General features: G+C 45.3%; 2 protein-coding genes and 1 non-coding gene across 4 annotated transcripts in view; 2 read left to right on the top strand and 1 right to left on the bottom strand.

The window, feature by feature from the left end:
* Positions 1-22562, bottom strand: part of LOC144104506 (angio-associated migratory cell protein) — a 528250-nt gene that overhangs the window by 418936 nt on the left and 86752 nt on the right. The window lies entirely within an intron of this gene.
* Positions 1-22562, top strand: part of LOC144105200 (uncharacterized) — a 143458-nt gene that overhangs the window by 9270 nt on the left and 111626 nt on the right. Inside the window, exons 3-6 of the mRNA XM_077638346.1 lie at positions 225-336; positions 1423-1609; positions 7100-7201; positions 10908-11090. Of these exons, the coding sequence (XP_077494472.1) occupies positions 225-336; positions 1423-1609; positions 7100-7201; positions 10908-11090 (584 nt within the window). The remainder of the gene's footprint in view (positions 1-224; positions 337-1422; positions 1610-7099; positions 7202-10907; positions 11091-22562) is intronic.
* Positions 7863-7934, top strand: TRNAS-GCU (transfer RNA serine (anticodon GCU)). Its single transcript has one exon. It is a non-coding gene; the product is annotated as a tRNA-Ser (tRNA).

Genomic DNA, 22562 nt, shown 5'->3' on the forward strand with positions numbered 1-22562 from the left:
GAAACAGATTAACACAGCGCAACGGAACGAGGACGAGAAGAAACACGAAACACTGGACGTGTGCTAAGATGGTATCTCAGCGCCCGTCCTGTGTTTCGTGTTTCCCATCAAAGAATTTCTCTCCGCCCTGACTGCAGCCTCAGCTGCAGCGCATGGGGCTATTGTCGTGTGCTGTAGATAGGCTCAGCCTTGTTCAACGTCGATCTCTTCCTTCTTCCATTCAGAGACTGACTCACCTGGACCACCGTTGGCCGAAGCCGCGGCGGAACAGGAAGTGGGAAGCCTCAAAACTCTGCTGGAAAGGCTGTGGGCCCAGTACCAAGAACTACAGGAAAGGTTGTAGTTCTCGTTTAAAAAACCGCCTCCTCTTCCGTGTGCGTTCGTTCGTGTGTGTGCGTTCGAGATGTTCAAAACGTTTCCTTAATGTTGACAGTGCTAGTTATGGGTGCGTGTATGTGCCGTTTATGGCGTTTCGTCTTCTTGAGCTCCTTAGCGTATGTATCAAGCGTACAGTTCCGCAAGATATGCACTACCGAATACTGCAGTGCACATAGCTCCAAGTCAAGATATTGGGAAGGCATTGGCGCTGCTGCTGGTATCTAAAAGGGGCCGAGTGGGCGGGCAGTGCTTCACTGCGGTTTGTTCAAACAACGGTGACACAGTGCGGCGACACAGTGCCTCCCTTCTGTTCAAAGACGTTCATATTGTGAGCTCACTGACGTACAGTCGTACAGCGCCAACTGGCTGGAACAGCCTACCAGATAAAGCTGCAGCCGGTTCGGGAGAGAAATGCTCCTGCCATGTTGCAGCCGGTTCGGGAAAGAAATACTCCTGCCATGTTTAATTTATATTTCGCCCACGTAAACAGATAAAGGGACACAGGCACAAAATTTCGAACGCAAGCAAACGATGTTATTTATTTCGATATTATTATCAAGCTTCAGTTGAAGGCATTAAGAGGGACGTAATTTAATATGATTACAGATGTCCGATAAGTCTCTTGGTGTTTCCAACCACATCGACAGATGTGGCAATAGCTTTTCCCCCTTTATCGTTACGTCAAAGAACCCAGTGGCTGCTCTTAGGAACAATCAGTGCTTGCCGTTGACTCCGTCATCAGTATTGTGGTAGTTCAGGTTGGCCGGTCAACCGCGGCGTCAAGGTGCACGCACTGCAGCGCTGGCGCCGACCAAGACTTGAACTGCCGGCACAAAATCATTTGTATCAAATATTAACGCTGCGTACTGGCATTTTGAGCGGATTTTCCCGATTTCTTCAAGGCATAAAAACCTACAGGTAAACACTTTGTACCTGCACCCCTTTAAATGATGAAGAGCGTGAGGTGCCCTAGCGTCTGGCTGCCTGTTGTCGAAGTCTCGCAAAGTCTCTCGATGAGCAGTGGCCCTCCCTTTTGTGCCGCAGGTACGAGGAGAAGGACCGCGAGCTCGTCAAAGCCCAGCTCGAGTTTCACAGCCGCGGCGAAGAGCAAGAGCAGGCGCTGACGCAGCTGCGCATTCAGTGCAACGGCGCGGTGCCCTTGCACAGGCTGGAGAGCCTACTGTCGCAGTTCAGGAGAGCGCAGCAAGAGGAGCCGCGCCCGGGCAGCCAGGTAAGCGACTCCGGAGAATGGGCCGTGCTCTGATCCGCTCCGTAAACGAGACGAAAGGGAAGCAGTATAAAATAGACAGTTGAGCAGTCGGCTGGACGAGTTGGAGCGCAACGAGCGGAAACATTTGTCGACCCATCGCCGCACGTCTGGGTGCGAAGCTGTTCTGGTAGGAAGCGACTTTTATTAACGGATGTGTTAGCGAGCCCACGCTTGCCTTGAGAGACCAAGGAATGGTGTTTTTAAATAGCACCAGATGAGAGTCATTGCCTAGCAACACGCTGTGGTCGTCTTCACTGCGAGAGAAGCATCAGTTTCATTTGGTCGAAACGCCGTCATGTGAGGACGACGGGAGGGGAGAGGAGTGCCGCAGTGGAGGGGATGAAGTTGAGAGTAGAACTTTCTGACGGGATAGTTGGTACATCTATATTAAACAGCGTGCGCTAACAGGACGTACACAGGAAACTTGGAGACAGAGGAAAGAAGCGCAACTTCCAACTTTAATGACAGGAAAGGATGCCAGACGCTCTTTTATATCTGCTGTGGTGAGGGTGTGCGAAATGAATGACAGAGGCAAACAACATCAAACATCGGCAAACAAAAAAACAAAACACGTGGCGTAACAAAGCTCATCATGCAGACCGAAAAGCTGAATGTAACAACAGGTGACTAAAGAGTGATAACGGTTGATATGAAGTGCAAAAACATGAGCAGAGAAAACGTAAGGAACAACACGAGGCATATGTAAAAGAAGAAACTCAGAAAGGCACATAAAGCGGCGTGTAAAAGGCGCATAAAAAACAGTAAAAACGGAACAACATAGGGGAATGCAGAGTAAGAGAATACTGCTAAAAAAAACATGAGAAAAGAGCCTAGACGAAACCATCTAAAAGGTATAGTTCCTTTCTAGAAAGAAGAATAGAAGAATGTAAAAGCGCAAAAACACAAGGACACAGACTAAGGCAGACAACACGAGCGCTTACTTCCAACTGATTTTATTTCATGCAAGAAGCGAAATTTATACTCTTGATAAGTGTCTGCACATGCTTACAGGGCAATTACCGCAGAGTTATGACTGATACCAGTTATCATGTAACACATATGAAAGATGTCAGATATGCCATCTCTTTTTGTGACAGCAGAATTGATGGAGCACTTATGCAGTCATCCCCAGCTCGCGCTATCTCCAAAGCTTCAACAATTTCTAGGGTAATTTGGCATTTGTGCACGTAAAGGACTTTGCACTTGTGAAAGAGAGGACGACAACCCTCTTTACTTTTTCTTTTGCACTTTAAACAATGAATGCTCATGTGCCCCCCTTTTTTGTTGTTCACAACGTAGTCATGCTCGCTCAACCGCTCGTTCAGGCATCGTCCCGTTTGGCCTATATAGTATTTTCCACATGATAAGGGCACTTTATAAACAACACCTTCTTTGCATCTCACAAACGGCTTTTGATGCCTGATTATGCAACCAGTTTTTCTTTGGTTTCCTGAAGTACTTTGCTTACATAATGACATCAGCTTATTTGGGGCAGAGAACACCACGTCAACGTTTGCCCTGTTACCAATTTTTTTGAGATTGTGTGAAATCTTATGTTTATAAGGAATGACTGCAAATTTCTTATTGGCTTTTGTCTCTTCCGGCTCGTCCTGCCACTTGGCTTCCCATTTTTTTCTTTTTGACAAGTCCTTCCGCCACAGAAACCAGCAGGTGTAACGGATAACCCACATCTTGCAATTTGTTGGACTGCAGGAGAAGGCTTTCTTCGATTGCATGTTCACAAGACTTCTTTGTACAGTTAAGAAACCCTAAACGAGCTATGTTTCTTTTTATAAGCTTTGAGTGCGCGGAACTGAAGGGTAAGGGCATTTTTCCATCCCTGGGATGATAAATCCAGCAAGTGTGGTCTTCTAGAAAAGTTAACCTGATATCGAGAAAGCGTATGCTACTGTTCTCTGGCATTTCATGCGTGACTACAAGAGGAGATAGGCTACACTTGAAATGATCTAAAACCTTTTCTACCGCCTCATTGAGGGTGATTGCAGTGGTGTCTAAGAAGATTAAAAAATCGTCGACAAAACGAAAAACTTTTAACACCCCTACGTCTTCAAGGCAGGCTAAAAGCCTTCTGTCACATTCAGCTAAAAACAGGTCACTTAACAAAGGAGCTACGCTGGACCCAATACATATTCCTTGTTTCTGCAAAAACAGATCGTCGGCCCACTTTACAAACGTAGAATTGAGATATGTACTTAATAGCTCCAAAAATCCCCCAACACTCACTCCCACTGAATTCTGGAAAGCAATGGGGCCAGCGTTCTCAATACATCTTTCAACGCACTGCAATAATCCGTTTTTCGGCAAAGAATAGTAAAGGTCTTTGACATCGACCGAGAAGGCAAACATGTTCTTTCCATCACTTTGCTTTAGAAAATCAATTACATTTCCTGAATTTTTTATCATGAAAGGGTCATCAACAACTAGCTGTTTTAGACATTTCTGTAGGAAGTCCGAGACTGGTTTTTTCCAGGTGCGCGTTTAAAGTGCAAAAGAAAAAGTAAAGAGGGTTGTCGTCCTCTCTTTCACAAGTGCAAAGTCCTTTACGTGCACAAATGCCAAATTACCCGAGAAATTGTTGAAGCTTTGGAGATAGAGCGAGCTGGGGATGATTGCATAAGTGCTCCATCAATTCTGCTGTCACAAAAAGAGATGGCATATCTGACATCTTTCATATGTGTTACATGATAACTGGTATCAGTCATAACTCTGCGGTAATTGCCCTGTAAGCATGTGCAGACACTTATCAAGAGTATAAATTTCGCTTCTTGCATGAAATAAAATCAGTTGGAAGTAAGCGCTCGTGTTGTCTGCCTTAGTCTGTGTCCTTGTGTTTTTGCGCTTTTACGTTCAGAATGGAAAACCAACTCGCCCAAATGCAGCCATTATTGAAGAATAGAAGGCGTGCTAACGCACTTGTCTTTTCTTTGGTCAATGTAAAAGGCCTCAATGACTTCTCTTTCAGTCTTGTCCAGTGCCTTGGCTAGGAACCTTGCTTCGTGGAACTTGGGACAGCAATATTTACATTCACTGCAGTGTATAGGAAGGTTACCTCCCGTCTTGCTATTCAAGGTCACATTGTGCTTTCGGGCGCGCTCATTAAAACATTTTCTTGTTTGTCCCACGTCAACTCTGCCGCACGTTAGTGTGTGTCTGCCTCCCTTTCGTCCGTGTTCTTGTTGCGCAGTTCGTCTTTTTTGCGTCAAAGGGATCTCGTACACCACATTGGCAGTACACTCTGTGAAGTTTTTTTGATCTTTGATGATACAGGACTTCTTAACTCGCTTACTGGAAACCACAGGGCAAAGTTTTGCCAGCTTGCAGGGAGCTGAAAAAACCAGCTGCACCCCGTGTCTGGAAGCAACTTTTTTTCAAATGGTGCGAAAAACCATGTAGGTAGGGTATGACCTGCAAAGATTTCTTTTGAAACTCTCGTTTGTCACCTGGATTCTTCAGTTTTTCAAGAAGGCCTTCAGACACGCTGGTAATCAAGTGCGCTGGATAGCCTGCTGACAGAATTCTTCCAATCTGCCACTGGAAACTTTCACCTACCTTATGCGGGCAAGATTTTTGTCTAGGGCGGACTTTAAGCAGAGGGACAATATGCCACGCTTAACTAGCTTGGAATGGGAACTATCATAAGCCAAAAGTGACTTTTTTGATCGTGGTTGATATATCCAACATACGTGCTTGTAGGGGAATGAAAGTTGCAGATCAAGAAACTGAAGACAATTGCTGTGTGCTCTTTCATGCGTAAGTTTTAGACCTGTCGACAAAGAAATAAAATCATTCAAAATTTTCGTGATAACAGACTCTGTGTCACACCCTGCCGGTACATCAATAAGCACTAGATAGTCATCCACGTATCTAAAGATACGAGAGACTGCCTTGTTACACAAGCTGCCCTCAAGTTTCCGGTCGAATGAGGCTAGAAACATTTCGCACAAGACGGGCGCTACTGAAGACCCTATACATATGCCTTGCTTTTGGACGAAAAATTCTTCATCGAATGACACAGCAGTAGAATTTAAATAGAAAAGTAACAGGTCTAAAAAATTGCCTATTGTAATGCCCACTTCATTCTGAAATTTTAATTCCCCATAGTTTTCCAGATGCTCATGAACAGCCGTAAACAACCCTTCATGGGGAACAGAGTAAAAAAGATCTTCTATGTCTATGGAAAATCCACTGTTGGCTGTGAACTTGCCTTCTTCGAGGAACTGCACCACTTCTCTTGAGCTTCGAACACAAAAGAAGTATGACAAATGAAGTCTTTAAGAAGAAAGCTACCGAAGCTATCAACAAAAGTTTTCGACCTGTCGACTTTCACCCGGCTAAACAGAAGCGTGCCGCACTAAACCTCATTGCTCGGATGAACCTAGTGTCTCTGGCGACGGCTGTCAAGGCGGCAGACACAGGATGCCTAGAGATTTTCTTTACGGGAAAAACGCACAAACCTGCGTGCCCCCTCCGAGCCATTGCGTCTGAAAGGAATACGTGGCAGAGAGCAGTGAGCGACTACCTGCGACGCCATTTGGACAGAATTACAAGCAGAGACCCGTTTAGTGTTACAAGTATTAAACAAGTATTAACAAGTATTAAACAGCTGTATCTTACCGGTATTCACCTACGGGGCCGAAACGTGGAGTCTAACGAAAAGGGTTCAATTTAAGGACAACGCAGCAAGTTTTGGAAAGAAAAATATTATGTGTAACATTAAGAGACCGGAAGCGGGCAGAATGGGTGAAGGAACAAACGCGGGTTGGTGACGTCCTAGTCGAAATAAAGAGGAAAACATGTGCTTGCGCAGGGCATGTATTGCGAAGGCAACGTAACCGCTGGTCCTTAACGGTAACGGAGTGGATTCGAAGAAAAAAGCATAGCAGGGGGTGGCAGAAAGTTAGGTCTGCGGATGAAATTAAGAAGTTTACGGCGATACGTGGGCCTCACGTGGCATAGAACAAGGCTAATTGTAAATATATGGGGGAGATGCCTTTGTCCTGCACTGGGCGTAGTCAGGTTGGTGATGACTATTTGCCGGTAGGCACGGTATATAGTTTACCTCCAAAGTAACAGGCGCCGCTGGTGTTGCTAACGCTTTTTCGGCGCCTTTGGGGTTGTACCCAAGTCACCACTCTACTGACACGGCAGTTTTCTGGTTTTCTGTGCTGCAGAAAAATTTTCGCGGGAAAAGAAAAGGCATATTGGCGTAGCCAGTAGGTCAGTGATACATAACGCTTACAGCCCGCCACCACCATATGCACACGCAGATTGGTCCCGATACGAAAGGCGTGCTCGCAGCATGACGCCTGGAAATGCAGCCACCTGGCTCCTTCAGAGCAATCTGCGCATGCGTACTCACGCCGCGTGCGAAGCGGCAGCTGTACGCCCTATGCGAATCATCGCAATGGAGGGCGGCCCTTTCTCTTCCAGGACTCCGGACCGTGCAAGAAGTGCAGTGCCCTGAGCGAGACGCTGAAGGTGCAGGCAGAGGAGCTACTGACCGCGAGGCACAACGCCAAGCTGCTGCAAAAGGTGAACAAACTGACCGTGGTCCGATTGGAGTTGCACACTTTGTTTAGGGTGAAAGAAAGCAAGAGGAGGGGACTTAACTGGATACATTGCCTGTAGGCTATTCTGTGCTTGAACTTAGGAATAATACTATGCGATGAGGAGGGAATGGCTGCTTAGACGTAACGCATGCGCGTCGGTGAGCATAGATATTTTACCAAGGCAGCCCGAAAACGGTAAAGGACAAGGAAAGCACATAAAAAGGAATCGACACTTCCCTTTTCCTTGTCCCCTTATACGCCGTCTTGAACGTACAACACAACCCAAACCAAAATTTTACTTCATCAAGAGTCTTCGATGCCTGCTGACCAAATGTGCTCCTACAGCATCTTCAACACCCAGCATCGTTAGCATCGCTAGTCACCAACGCCGAAGCGTAACGTTCGTGTTCAAGACTCCGAAAGCTCAAATCTTATCTATCTCGGAGCTACAACGTAGCGAGAGCGGTTGCTGGGGGGGGGGGGGGGGGGGGGGTGCACTTCTCAACATTCACACAGATATCGTTTTCAGTCCCGAAACTGTCCTTTCGCGTACTTCCTGTCTACTGCCGGCGGCTTCGGCCGACTGTGTAGTGTATGAACGCGAGCAGAGAGAGACTCCTTTCCTACTTTTTGTGCATTAGGCCGCCGCGGTGGCTTAGTGGTTATGGCGTTCGGCTGCTGACCAGAAAGACTCGGGTTCGATCCCGGCTGCGGCGGCCGAATTTCGATGGAGGCGAAATTCTGGAAGCCCGTGTACTGTGCGATGTCAGTGCACGTTAAAGAACCCTAGGTGGTCGAAATTCCCGGAGACCTTCACTACGGCGTCCCTCATAGCCTGAGTCGCTTTGGTACGTTAAACCCCCCTAAACTAAACTTTTTGTGCATTAGGTTGCTGAGGTGAACGGATGATTTTGCGCAATGTTCAACTTGTAGAGGAACTCACAGAAGTTTCATGCATTTCCGCGACCATATTTTAATAGCGCTCTTTTTCCTCGCCCTACATCTCCGCGTTGAATTTCAAACAGTGCCCTTTACTTCTGCGTTTCAGTACTTATTCAGGAACGTTCAACATATGTGTTCTCTGTTGTTTATTCTCGAAAATATTGATGTATGTTGTCCAAGCTCTATAAACTCAAGGTATTGTAGAAAAGAGTCACCCTTCGCCATCGCACGCCGTGTGACACTCTTTTTAATTGTAGGTAGACTTCACACAATTAAACATACCTCTTCACGTCAGCCACCTTTTTTATCATTTGCATTGTCTTCAAGTGATCATAAGATATCGCGAAAACAAAGCATGCTTCTTTAAAGTGCTTCTGTGGCCGCATACAGGTTCCCATGCACGGGGTAGAAGTTTTGACAAATGCCATTCGTTCGCAGTTGCTGACTTTGTTGGAGAGCAGGATATTTTGTGTTGTATATTATGCGAAAATATTGTAAATAGCCACGACTTTTCGTACGAGTGTTTTTTTTTTTTTAGAAAATAAATGTTCTTTATGAATCAAGTCCTCGGAATGCTGTGTGCACTAGTATTTTTGTGCAGACATAACAATGAACAAAACAGCTAACCCTTCGGCTTAATTAAAGTTGAAAAATGGCAAAGATACTGTTTGGGTGCAGGCCCTCTTTCTTTTCACTTTTTTTGCCGGCGCCGTATGTAAATCTTTTATTTATCACCTCTCCTTCTGCCCTTTCCTACTGTCCCCTCACCTCTTTCATTTCACTTCTTCAAACTGCCTGCTAGTCTGCCCGCCACCGGATACGGGCCGGTGTAGTTTCGGCCACTAGGCTTTGCTCCGGTGCAACGCCAGTGGTGGGGATGGGTTGGCCGGGGCCCATCCTCTGGGGATGCAAAGCCCTATGGGAGTGGCAGTGACTCCCACGCAGCTGTGAGGGATTACTGCGCCCGTGAGGTACGTTGCCTGAGCGGAGGCAGGCCTGGTTATATCACCAGGCTCGACCCACAGAATCCCGCACGGAAGGCATGTCAAAAGATCAAAAGGTTTTCAAATACGCGCCACTAGCCTCCGCACGCGGGGGCGTGCGCGACTGGCGACAGACGCGCCGGTTTCTAGCTACGGAGGGGACTGGTCCGCGTGGGGTTTCACAGCAGCCAGGCTCCTCGGAATCGATGTCCTCGGGGAAGCAGCCTCACGGCTGACCGCGGGGCTGTGATGGCCATTGCGGGACGTTGAGGTTTGGGGACCGTAGTAGGACCAGTGCAAAAGCCGTCGATGCTGTGGAGTACCGGCGGAGTATGCCCGGGTCATCTCACCCTAAGCCACGTTCTTGGTTTGTGGCCCAGTCGCCTGGCCTAGAACACTCCCTCCTCAGTAGGCATGGAGCTAGCTAGGGGAGAAAATAAGTGCATGGTTGGTTGGTTGGAAGCACAGGTGGGTCCCCCCGGAGGTGTTAGGTCATGGTGCCGATATGCTTGCGACCTAAGCCTCTACTGGCCAGATCACACCACACACACTTCCGGTGTCTGAAAAACCGCGAAAAGCACACGGCAAGTAGCTGGCAGGTCCGAAATAAACCCTCAAAGTCGTGACCCCGAGTTAGGTTTTCCTTTCTCCGGCGGTCGGAGCCCGTTGCGTTTGTAGGTGGTCGGGCATCCCGTCAGCGGGGCCGCACCATTAGGCAATCTTGACGCTCTCCCTGTTCTGGCCAGGCAGGCCAGCAATGAAGTCGAGATAATGAAGTATCAAAGCAAAAACTGGCTGTCCCCATTCCCATCCCAATTCCTATAACCCCTTCATCCAAGCCCTTCCGCTACGTCGTCCCAGGGGAGTCTCCCCGGGCCCGCTTCTCCAGCTGTGGGTCACCATGTAGATTTTTACTCCCCCCCCCATTTTTTTTTCATTTTTCAAACCTACGGGTGCCAAAATTATTCATTGCCTTCGGGCTTTTTCATTTATTTTCAGATTGGATTAAGCCTGTTGTACGTCAGTGGTGCAGGCAGGGGCTTATTATTTTTCACCCTTTTTAGGTTGCCCCAGCCTAACAAATGCCTGCTATTCTTGATTTCCGCTGCCCCAGTGCAGGTGCCGCCGCCGTAGTGATTGCAGATGACTGGGTCAGCAAAAATCTTTTAGTTTATTTTTGTTTTTATTTTGCATTAAACACTTACTACTACTACTGACACCACGTGAAGAATATTTCTGTCTGCGCCACTGCCTGAAAGCATACTGCTGCAGCTCCGGTTTGAGGTCAGCTGGCTACCTAAAGTCAGCTGACCACAAGGACCATTCAGACTTCGTGGGCATTCCCTTCTGTGCGCAAGCCTAACTAACAGCACCGCTAGAGGTAAGCCACAGCTAGGATACGCGCAGGATGCATACTTCTCCAGCAGCGGTCAGAAAAAAAGGCACCAGTTAGAGAGGGCGTCAGGCAAGACGAAAAAATCCCTTCGCAATTCTTTTACACCGCTTATCTAAAGCTAGTATTCAGAGCGAACGATGGATGAACAACGCATTTGAGAGAACCTTGAAGACCTCTGACTTTCCGGAGGCACAGCTCCGCTAGGCAGAGCGAATGAACTGCGACGGATGATTTCGGACCAAGGAAGGAAAAAAAGTAAAAGGCAGACGTGAAAGAAACACGCAGGAGAATATCTAGTCGGTTTCCGTTCATCGTGGCAAGGAAAGCAGCGCGCACAGACAACGACGGACGTCGGCGCTTGCGTGCAGATGCTGGACGAGGAGCGGCGCAACCTGCACATCACGGCCAACTCGCTACGGGCGAAGGAGGCCATCGTCCAGGAGCTGAGGAGCGCGCTGTCTCGCTCGGCCACCGAGAACACCGCGCCTTGGGACGATAGGAAACTGAGGAAGTCCCTGCGCGTGGCCATGTTGACCGTCAGCTCGCTGCAGGTGAGTGTTCGCAGCCGTCTCGGTAAGCAATAACTTTGACAGCGGAGCTGTTAGCAGCTCCCTCCAAGCGCGAGCGTCGTCGTCATTCGCGTGACACATCACATAACCGCTCGCAGATACGCATCATACAACACTTCTGATTGGTCCTCAGAATCTGTGACATCACCAACGGTGTATACTTATAAGACGGCGCTGACAATACCTCTGCTACGTTTCTCGTTGGCGAATTCAACGTCGACATCAGAGAACTTTGGCGCTGTCTCACGTTAGGACTTAAAAATGACCACGTCCAAAAATGTTATCACTACCTGGAATAGTGACTCCATTTAACAAACAACAGCGCTACAAAACCGCATTACCGAGTGTCCTCAAAGTCCTGATTATATTGTTTTTTTTTACTTACAATACGTCTTAAAGCAATCAGAACAGTCGGTCCGAGGAAGAGGGGGAAAGGAGGGGTGCTGTTGAGTGAATCTCGATGGCGACGGCTGTTGTCGGAGCCCTGGAGCAGCGACTTGGATGAAGACGAGGCTGGAGACTGTTTGCGATAGAGACCATAGGTTCACGTTTACGTTGATGATCATAGCGAATTTTTATGGCGCAAGGGCATCAGCGGCCAGAGAGCGTCATGCCACAAAGTATTTTTGTTTACACAAGCTGGGGTCAAAGGCCCATTTCCCAAGCATTTCGCCCGGAATAAGCCGATCACCAGGCCAGGGGAAGCTTGTAACCATAGTATCACAGGTGGGTACCCGGCGGTACTGGGGATCGAACCCCGCATCTACCGCATGCGAGGCGGATGCTCAAGCCACTAGGATAGCGCTGCGTTCACATTGTGGAAGGAATCCCTTTGTAAGAATCCTACTTACGATCCCTCCAAAAATGCAGTCGCTACTTCGAAGAGTGATTGCATTTAACAGCCGCGCTGCCGTAACCCATTACTGTCGTAATCATCTTGAGAATTTTGTTTTATGCAACGGTATTAGAACTCACTGCTAGGAAGAAACTGTCAGGTGTTCTCTGAAGCCTCTCAGAACCACCTGGCATGGTCGGCAGCTAACAAAATAGAGGGAAGAAACTCCCCCTCTCTTCTTCTAGGAGGAAAGCCGGAAAGCGACTGTCACTTTCTTCGCTCGTGTTATTTTTTTTCCAGGACTCCTAGTGCTACTGTCTACGAGTTATATTCCTTAGCCTTAGTTTTGCGCAAACGTAAAAAAGAAATTTGATTTCTAAGACGCGGCGGCTGCGTTTTTATGGAGGAAAAACGCTAAGGCGCCCGTGTGCTGTGCGATGTCAGTGCACGTTAAAGATCCCCAGGTGGTCGAAATTATTCCGGAGCCCTCCACTACGGCACCTCCTTCTTCCCTTCTTCTTTCACTCCCTCCCTTGTCCCTTCCCTTACGGCGTGGTTCAGGTGTCCAACGATATATGAGACAGATACTGCGCCATTTCCTTTCCCCAAAAACCAATTATTAATTATTATTCTAAGACGAAACTAGCTGGTTCGTCCGGACATTACGTAGATACGTGCGCCTTCAGTGCTAAAGGCGCCAATGACGGAAGGAAACCATCCGGGACTTAAGACACCCTTTAACGTGGGACGTATCGATGCGTCAAACCAAGGGGGCAACGACGAAATCTCTAAATTTAATGCTTGTCTTCCGCCGGTGGATTGTGGATTCAATGCATAAGGGTGATTTTGAGCCGCAGGTGTGACGAAACAAGCGTCATTCAACGCTAAATCATGGTGAATCGGGTATTAATATTGCGTCTTTTTTCTTTTCCTCGGCAGATTAATTTGACTGCACTTACGATATGCTGTGGAGGACGCCAAACTAAGCAATAGGTAGCGTAAATATTGCCAGCTTGTGTAAACATTGTAAAGGGCCTTTCCCTTTATTCTTTCACGGTAGGGTTCACGCGCCCGTCTGCTGTAAGCAATATACGACTGCGCCTTGCCTAATAGCTGTTTATAGCCCTTTCGAAGGCATGCGCTGAGCGTTGGAGGGGCGTTTCGGAACGTTCGGCTGCGTTTAACGACCTCTTTTCGCACCCGGTGTCGGCGAAGGACGTCGAGCCGGTGAGAACCCTCCGCTCAGGGGCGTATTTATGGGTCACTACTGGAGGCGATGGTTGAAGGGCGGTCCCATGTGAGCCATGTATTGCTTCGACTTTTATGGCCGAAAAACCGCGTTCGGGATGGTTTTCCTGCACAAAATTTCTCGCTAGAGAGAACAACCGCTATCACTGCTCCTCCCTGAACGAACCTTGGAAGTATTTAATTCATGTGCCTATGTTCTTAAGTTCACCCATGAGCTTTCTAAAGATGGTAGCCTACAGTTCCTGGACATTCGGCTTTTTCTGAGTAACGCACGCGTTTGCTATATGTAGTAGCGAAGGTCTAAAAAAAGAAATTTTGAGTTTTATTTCGCCCCATTCGAAATTAGTAAAAATAGGTATCGCCAAGACATGCCCTCGAGCTGCCCTAGACAATTCCTGCTCATACAAGGTGATTGAAAGTGTGCACCTGCAGGCAGATCGCATGATGAAGGCAGGCTTCTGAAGAGAAGAACCCTTGTCGTCAGGCGAAGTGTCGTCCTGAGTGGTTGTTGAGTGAGTTGAGTGGTTGTAAACTACCGGTGGGATTAGCCTTGCAGTTGCTGCCGGCAATTGCTCCACCGTAGCGACACTTAAATAGAAATAACTGAAACACTGTCCGCAAAAACCCAAATAGACACTCCTGAGGTCCCCATGTGGAGACCTCAGGTGGTGTCGACGTGCAGCATATGCCCTCGACAGATGCAGCTCAGTCACTCACTGACTCAGGCTAGTGCGCAAGTTTCATTTCATTTATTTACACTAAGAGCCCTTTCGGGCATTACATAGGGTCGAATACGACTAAAAAAACATTGGTAGTACATGCACATAAGCAAAAATTGCACTTACAAGTTACCCATAGAATAAATAACAGAAAATATATAAAAGAAGGACTTCAAATTATTTTTGAAACCTGAGTATTTATACAATCGATATATAGTTTTAAATGATTTCACAAAGCTATAAAAGAATTAGCTATATTACGCGCAATACCGGAGAGGGAGAGAAATATAACAAAGAATACAGTCATAAACACTAAAGCAACAACAAAGCAATAAAAGCAGCTTAACATTCTGTTCTCTCCAGAGCTCCGAGGAATGTTGCGTAGTCAGATATGGAGGCGACATCTGCAGGCATACGCATTGTGAGATGCCAAGTAACAGAGGTGAATATTTGAACAAATTTGTGCTCGCGAATATGGGGCTGATCTTAAATGGGTGGTCTAAACGAGAAGATCTGTGGGCAGCAGGGCGCAGAAACAATTCACGAAAGTCCGATGAACCATGTGCATGAGCGATAGGCGGCCATTTCGTCTTCTAGTTTCGAGGGGCAAGAAGATAAATTCTTGCTCAAGGCTATTTACGCTGATTCGAAATTAATAATCATGGGCAGTAAACCTGGCTGCCTTGCTCTGAAGTGATTCAGTGTAGTGTACTAAGTATTCTTGTTGAGGGTGCCAGATGATGGAAGCGTATTCACGTTGGGAGCAGCCAAGGGATGTATAAGCTAGAGGTTTTGTTTGTTGGTTGGCTTGATACAAGTCACGCTTCAGGAAACCTAATGTTTTAGGAGCCTTGTTAATAATGTACTCAAAATGAACATTCCAAAGCCGCCGCGGTGGCTCAGTGGTTATGGCGCGCTCGGCTGCTGGCCCAAAAGACGCGGGTTGGATCCCGGCCCCGGCGGTCGAATTTTGATGGAGTCAAAATTCCAGAGGCCCGTGTACTGTGCGATGTCATTGCACGTTAAAGAACCCCACGTGGTCGAAATTTCCGGAGCCCTTCACTACGGCGTCCCTCATAGCCTGAGTCGCTTTGGGACGTTACACCCCCATAAACCAAACCATTAAAATGAACATTCCAAATAAGGTCGGAAGATAAATGAACTCCTAGATATTTAGTGGATGATACATGCTCCATGACATTGCTTCTAATGAAGTACGTATGAAGTACAACCTGTTTCTTTTAGTAAACGTTAGTACTTTCGTTTTGTCAATATTTATTAGCATTTGCCACCTTGTGCACCAATCAGAAATAGCGTTTAAGTCATCCTGCAAGATACTGTGATCTCGAAGGCTTTTAACTGGATGGTAAATGTCGCAATCATCTGCGAATAAACAAATACTAGAGGTGATGTTATTACGCAAGTTATTTATGTACATGAGGAAAAGAATCGGTTCTAAGACGGAGTCCTGAGGTACTCCCGATTTCACCGAGACAGGAGCGTAGACAATTTTGCTAATGATAACCGACCGAAAAAGATTGGTTAAAAAATCTTCGCTCCTGCTTATGGCCTGAGGTGACAAATTCAGTATGTTAAGCTTATAGATTAACCAATGGTGAGGAACACGGTCGAAGGCTTTAGCAAAATCAATGAAGATGGCGTCGATGGGATGACACGAATGAACAGATTGGTGAATATCAGTAATAGATTCAAACAGCTGTGATTTGCACGAAGGCCCACGTTGAAAACCATGTTGGTTAAAAAAGATGAGCTTGGAATTCACCAGGTATTGCATAATTTGGGGTGATATAATGTGTTCAAGGAATCTACACGAAAGACGAGTGAGATGGGCTTGTAATTGTTAAGGAAATTTTTATCTCCAGACTTAAAGAAAGGAATGACATGAGCCGTTTACTAATCATCAGGCAGTTTGCCAGTTGCAAGAAATTGTTGTAACAGTTTGCACAGCAGTGGTCCTGATATGTGTTTAGTTAGCTTTAGTAGCTTTGTAGAGATGCCATCCGGTACAGGGCTACATTTCGAAAGCAAACGATCAATGGCACACACTACCTCAAGACAGGAAACTGTGATATTTTCCATGGCGTGACCGACAGCTTTGAGGAGACACATTTGAGAAAACGAGTCTTCATCAGTGAAGAAATATTGCTAAAAAATTGAACTATTTCGCCGAAAAGGTTTCATCGATCGGCATGCCATCCATGCCCAAACTCGTAGAATAATAGAAAAACTTGGGTTTACAACCTTCTAAAATTTTCTAGTATCATTCCTGATCATGTTAGAAGCATCAATATTTAACAACGTATCTTTAGCTTCTTTTTTCTGTTCTTTCACTAGAAGATACTGTGCATGATAAGCCTTCCAACGCTCCTCCTAGTCAGTGCTGGCTGCATGGCGGTATAAGCAATTTTCTTTGCGTATGCTTCGCATAATTGTTCTCGTGAACCAGGCATCACGGTGACAAGGAGCAATTTTTAACACCGGTACGCAAGAAGTTCGGCACCCAAGCAATTTGTCACAATGCAACACCCAGTTATCGTTTACCGACCGATCCCGGTCTCTTCTCCTCGTCCTCGTCCTGCGGCCTCGTCTCTTCTCGCCAGGCTGTGGACGGTATAAGAAAAAAACATATTAGACACTTATATTCACACAAAAACTCAGGCATAATAAACAACACGAAGAGAATAGCGCATGCGAGGTTGTGTCACACGGGGATGTTTATAAACTTCCTGTACAAGTCAATGGTGCTCCATTGTACAGGCTGGTTTTAACGTCTAAATATTTTCTACTTCTGGTGGCCTTTTGTCACAGTAGAATGGAGCAGAAACGCTAGCCATGTGCTCGGGAATGAAGTAGGTTCCGAATAAAAAATACATCCTCACCAGCACTACATGTAAATGGGCACCGGTTTTATGACTTGAATGAAAGTTCAAATGCAGACTACAGGAGAGTAAAATATTACAAGCATGCAGTAACCAGAACGAAGGGGACTAAATTTTGGCCTAATATTTTACCGATTACCTAAAAAAGACACTTTTGTGTTATGGTAGTTCATTTTATGCTCTATAATGAATGTTACAGATTATGAAACTGCGTACATCGAAGTAAAAAAAAAATACTAAAGTTGCAAAAAGTGCGATCTGAGCCAAAAACAGTCGTTAATTTCACCCTGAGGTGGTGCAACTAGAAATGAAACACTAGCGAGTTACGTAGAACATTTTAATTTCTTTCATTTCTGAAATTTTTATCGAGGTAATTTTTGTGTAAAGTGAGAAAAGAATTGTTGAAGTTGTGCTCTCTCGCCGCAAGTTGCGTCGTCTCTTTACGCCTCTTCACCGCAGAGCACGACACTGTGCACTTCGCCGCAGCTATGCACTTCGCTCCTTCACGTGCGCTCCGAGGCGTGCGCTCTTCGGGATCTTATTCGGATATAAATAAATGATGTGATACGCCTGCCATGCCAGCTGGTCATCCCTCCTCGTGGTCCATGCGAGACAGCACGCTGAATACCCTTGTTTTTAAGCGAAAAGCTTCACTACGTCAGCTTTGCGAGCTGTCAGCGGTGCCGCAAGTTTGATCTTGAATGTACCTAAAGGTCAAACAAGGGAATGACACCCGTCTCGCATATCTGGGTGGACACCGGAACCGCGCCCGTAAGAGAAGGAAAATGAATGAAAATAGGTTTTAAGGAAAGGAAATGACGCTTGTCTCACATATCTCGGTGGACACCGGAACCGCGCTCGTAAAGGAAGGAAAGGGAAAGTTGGTTCTAAGGAAAGGAAATTACGCCAGTCTCATATATCTCTGTGGAAACCCGAACCGCTCCGTAAGCGACGAAAATCAAAGTTGGTTTTAAGAACAGGAAATGACGCCTGCTTCACATTCCCCCCCCTCCCCCCCCCCCCCCCCCGCAAAAAAGCTAATTTTTTTTCAATTTGCCTTTATGAAGTTGTCTGCAGGGTTTGGGCGTTATTTGGAACCGGATTTGGTTCCATTTCTCTGCATACAGCGAGCAATAATACAGTTGTAAATGTCACTTAAGCTATATTAAAAGTAAACTGTCTTGTGTAAGCGCCTTTAGTGTCGTTTCAATGAAAGCAAAATGTTTAACAAATAAAAAAAATGGAAACCACCAGTCGCTCGACCACAAACGTAGCCAGGGAAATGCGGGTCTGTTCGAACGTCGAAAGAGAAAAAGATCTCGTTTATTGCATATCATCCGCCGAATGTCACGCGATATCTTCTTTAGCTACAGCCCTAAAAATGTACGACACCGAACGACGAGAAACTCAAGTTGTTCTCTGGCAATAAGTGTCGTGCCATGCCAGGTGGCGTGTTCTGCGGTGAAGAGGCGTTGAAAGACGACGCAAATTGGCGGCGCGAGAGCTCAAATTTAAAAATTCTTTTCCAGCTTTAAAGAAAAATTACCTCGATAAAAACTTCAGAAATGAAAGCCAACAAACGGTTAACGGTTCTACGTAAGCCGCTTTTCTTTGTATTTTCAATTGGACCACCACAGGGTCAAATTAACGGCTTTTCTTGGCTCAGAACGCACTTTTTTCAACTTTAGTATTTTTTTACTTCGATGTACGCAGTTTCATCACCTGAAACATTTATTCTAGTTACTAGACATACAGAGAAACAAAACGGCTATTTCTGAATTTCAGAGAGCAAGGTGATATTCAAAACAAAAAACGAAAAAATGGTACATTTTCATACATTTCTTCGATTTTTAAAAACACTTATACCGTATAAAGGTACGGGCTCCGAATTATAATCAAAGCCAGAATCCTTGTAAATGTAAATGAAGAAAATTGTGAAGTGTTTTCTTATAATTTGAGTATTTTATGAAATATTTAGGTGTGCCTGGTTTCGCGCCTTTTCTAAATACTCAAACTGCCCTCACCTCACAAATAATTTCTTTTCGGCAGAAGTTTTTCAGGCTATCATACACACATTAGGATAAGTTTCCATGAATTTTTTTGAACAAATTGGAGATGGTCGAGCGCAACGAGTGGGACGTTTGGCGTGAAATGACCCACATATCAAACATGCTGCTAAAACAGATTTGAATTTGAACTTGAATTTATTGTGCTTCTGACAACACAGCCATGGAACAGAGGCAAAAGGCGGTAACAAGGGCCGCCTGACTAGGCCCCTGCATGCTTCTACATAACTCGGCAACACAAGCAGAAATGCAGCCGTAGCAAGGGCTGGTAATAACATCTCGTACTCGACATAAAATGAAAACAATATAATAACATCATTTAACTTGAGAGGGAATGGCACCAATTAATGTCATCGAAGCATGGAAGTTGATATATAACAAGGATAAAAATCATTTGGTTTACAAAATAAACAATGTGTCTCAACGAGATCCAAGATATGCATGAATTGCTGATGAAAGTACAAAAATCACTGTTGCATAAATGACGTCTTGTAGGATGCACAAATAAAGCACTGACACTCAACGAAACCATCAGAAATTCATACAGTTGTGCGAAAAATAGGATTTAGCTCTTTTTCTGAAACCAGCCAGAGAGGAAGAGTGATGATTATTTTAATTAGTGCAGGATGAGTATTCATACAATTATGGATTAGCCAGCGAAGTAATTGCGTTGCGTTGTTTGTCCTGATTGCGAGTTTCAAGAAGGAATGACACATTAACTAGTAATATGGTTCTTTCTTAAAACAGGCAGAAAGAAACAATTCACGGTTTCTCTTCATTTCTGAAAAGATCGTTTCAGAAAGCTGTTGGTTGTAGATAGCATCAATGTTCAACATTCCATCTGTTGCGAAGAATTCGGAGACATGTTCATATGTAGATAAATTATGAATAAATCGTAACGCTTTCTTTTGCATAACAAATAAGCCGTTTTAAATTAGACAGCGATGTGACACCCCAGTCTAGTATGCAATAATGCAAGCGGGAATGCGTTAAAGCAAAGTACCGCTGATGTTTTATTTTCTGAGGACGATATGCTCGAACTTTATTGAGTGAGCCTACCGCTTGAGCAATGCCTTTTTTTCACAGAATTCACGTGATCGGTCCGGTGGAGGTTTTCGTTGAGTGTGACACTTAAAAAATTATGTTCGCATACTTTATCTAAAATATGAGAATTGCACTGCAATGTATGAGACGTGTTGGATGGCTTGTTGATGGAAGAGAACGAATATATTTGGTTTTCGTTACGTTTAAACTAAACTGGTTCGCGTCTAGCCAGTGAGATACGTTTTGCAGCCAAGTGCTTCTGAAAGAATAAAAAAAGGGACGATAAATCAGGAGAAGAAAACATTCGTGTCGTCGGCGTACAGGATAATATCCTGGGTGCTTGGAAGTAAGGTAATATACTTTATTTAGAGGAGACATAGTATGGGACCTAATATCGATCCTTGTGGAACACCAAACTCTATAAGTGCTGTGTCTGAGTCCACGCCATTAACCGTGACAAACTGCATGAGATTTAACAAATAGTTGGTTAGCAGACTAAGTGCTGGGCCTCTGATACCATAATAAGGTAGCTTCGAGATGAGTATATCATGCTTGATAAAGCCGAACGCTTTCTTAAAGTCTAAGAAAATACCGAGAGTGTAAAGACGTTGTTCAATGTTATTAACAATTTTTTCTCAAAGTTTCAGCAGCGCGGACTCAGTTGATTTACCTTTCTGAAAACCGTATTGATACTCAGTTATTAAATTCTTCTTGTTCAGATGATTGATTAGCCGGTTGTTGAAAATCTTCTCTTGTGGGAACATCAATTAGATTTACGAAACCGAATTATGCGACAGGATCCTTAAGCTCTCGGGCAGGTTTTGGTGGGTTAAAGACGTTGGTGTTAAACCCTCCCATACAAAAACGGGGATTTTCATGGTAAGATGGTCCAAGATTTGTTCAAAAAGACGACAGAATTCATTGAACTGACTGGATGGAGGGCGATAAATAACACCAAATACAAAAGGGAGACATTTAATGAGAAGAGACTCGACACAATCACATGCAAAACTGTACTCAAGTGAAACTGCATAAAAAAAGGTTTTTGCGAAAATAATAAGCAACATAACCCCTTTTTTTTATTTACCCTGCATTTTGCCTCACAGATATAACAGTGTCATTTGAGCTAGTAAACCATGTCTTGCTGAAAGCTAAAATGTCACATTCATAGAACTACAATTGGATGCCCAGTTCATCCTTTTTCTTACTTAGACTGTGCACGTTCAGATGATAAAAGGAATAGTCCTTTTGTAAAATGGTGCCATGGAAAGATCATGATAAGAACGCTGCGCAAGTGATGACTCCATCTTGGGCTATTCAAACCATGAAGCGATTACGGGCTGATTTATACCAGCTTTCCCCGCTCACTTTCATAATGAATCTGAATGGCATTATCCTTAGAACACGCGCCCGTTCTTCTGCAATGCAAATTTATAGCTTTTTCCTTTACTGCAATGAACGAACACCATAAAAGGTGTTCGTTCATTGCAGTGAGGTTGTCACACAACTGAATACCTGACACTTTTTCCTGGACCTCAAGACGACATCGGATCCACTTATCTTTCAGACTTGTCAATGAAAAACGCACTATCAAAACTGGTTCCTTACCTCTTTTTAGCGGGAGACGGTGAACGGAATCAACATCCGAGTGTGCCAGCTCAGGAAGGCCTAGTTTTTGTGCAAGCTCATTTAGTATTTTGCGGAGGTCCTCATTCGTTTCAGGCTTCGTGCCATGGATCTCTATATTGTGCCGACGGCGGTATTGTTCCAGCTCGTTTACCTGAAGGCTCATTTGCCGGATACAAGAAGGGCTCCCAGAATCAACTTCCTCAATTTTGAAGCGAAAAGCTTCTCTTCGCTAGGTAAAGAAGTTGCTACGCAGGCCGGAGAATGGCCTTGAACGACCTTCAGCCCAACCACGTTAGCCGTGTATGACCATTTGGGGTAAAGTTATTGTGTCGAACCCTTGACCTATGACTTTTAGTTGATCTTTGACCTCTGACTTTCGACATTGGGTGACTTTTGGGTTTACCTTTGACCTTTACAACATCCGATGAGCTGATGTGAAGCAACGTGATGACATCTGATAGGGGTGTCGTAAGACCATGTGATATGCCACGTCATAGCCACGTGGTTGTATAGAACGGCTGTCGCGAGCATGTAGTGAACCTGCCATGGACGAGCCTCAGACGCTTAGCAAGCGTGCTTGTTTTAGCTGAATTGCAGGGTTAGCCAAGTTAAGCCACTGCCATTTCTTTTTGTTTTCAGTGCAGCGATGTCTTCTTCATGCTCGCCTGCAAAGTCTTTATCATCCCCTGTAAAGTCCCAATGCCGAAATTAAGAGTACAAGGGATGTCGCACTGTGGGCGACAGATTTTTCGTTTCGCCAGGGGGCCAGTTAGTGTACGCGAAAATGAAGGTACACGAGCATGGTTTTATTAATCTCTTTGTTCACAGCGCAACAACAACGGGACACGAGACAAAAGACTAACACAAACAAGCGCTTGTTTGCGTTAGTCTTTCGTCTCGTGTCCCGTTCTTGTTGTGCTGGGGGCAAAATTATAAATACTTAAAAACTCGCCCAAATTTCCGCGTTGCTGAACATGGTTTTATTTCTTTCTTCATCGAAATACGGCGTCTGC

Source organism: Amblyomma americanum, chromosome 9 (assembly GCF_052857255.1).
Source record: "Amblyomma americanum isolate KBUSLIRL-KWMA chromosome 9, ASM5285725v1, whole genome shotgun sequence".
NCBI classification, from domain to species: domain Eukaryota; kingdom Metazoa; phylum Arthropoda; class Arachnida; order Ixodida; family Ixodidae; genus Amblyomma; species Amblyomma americanum.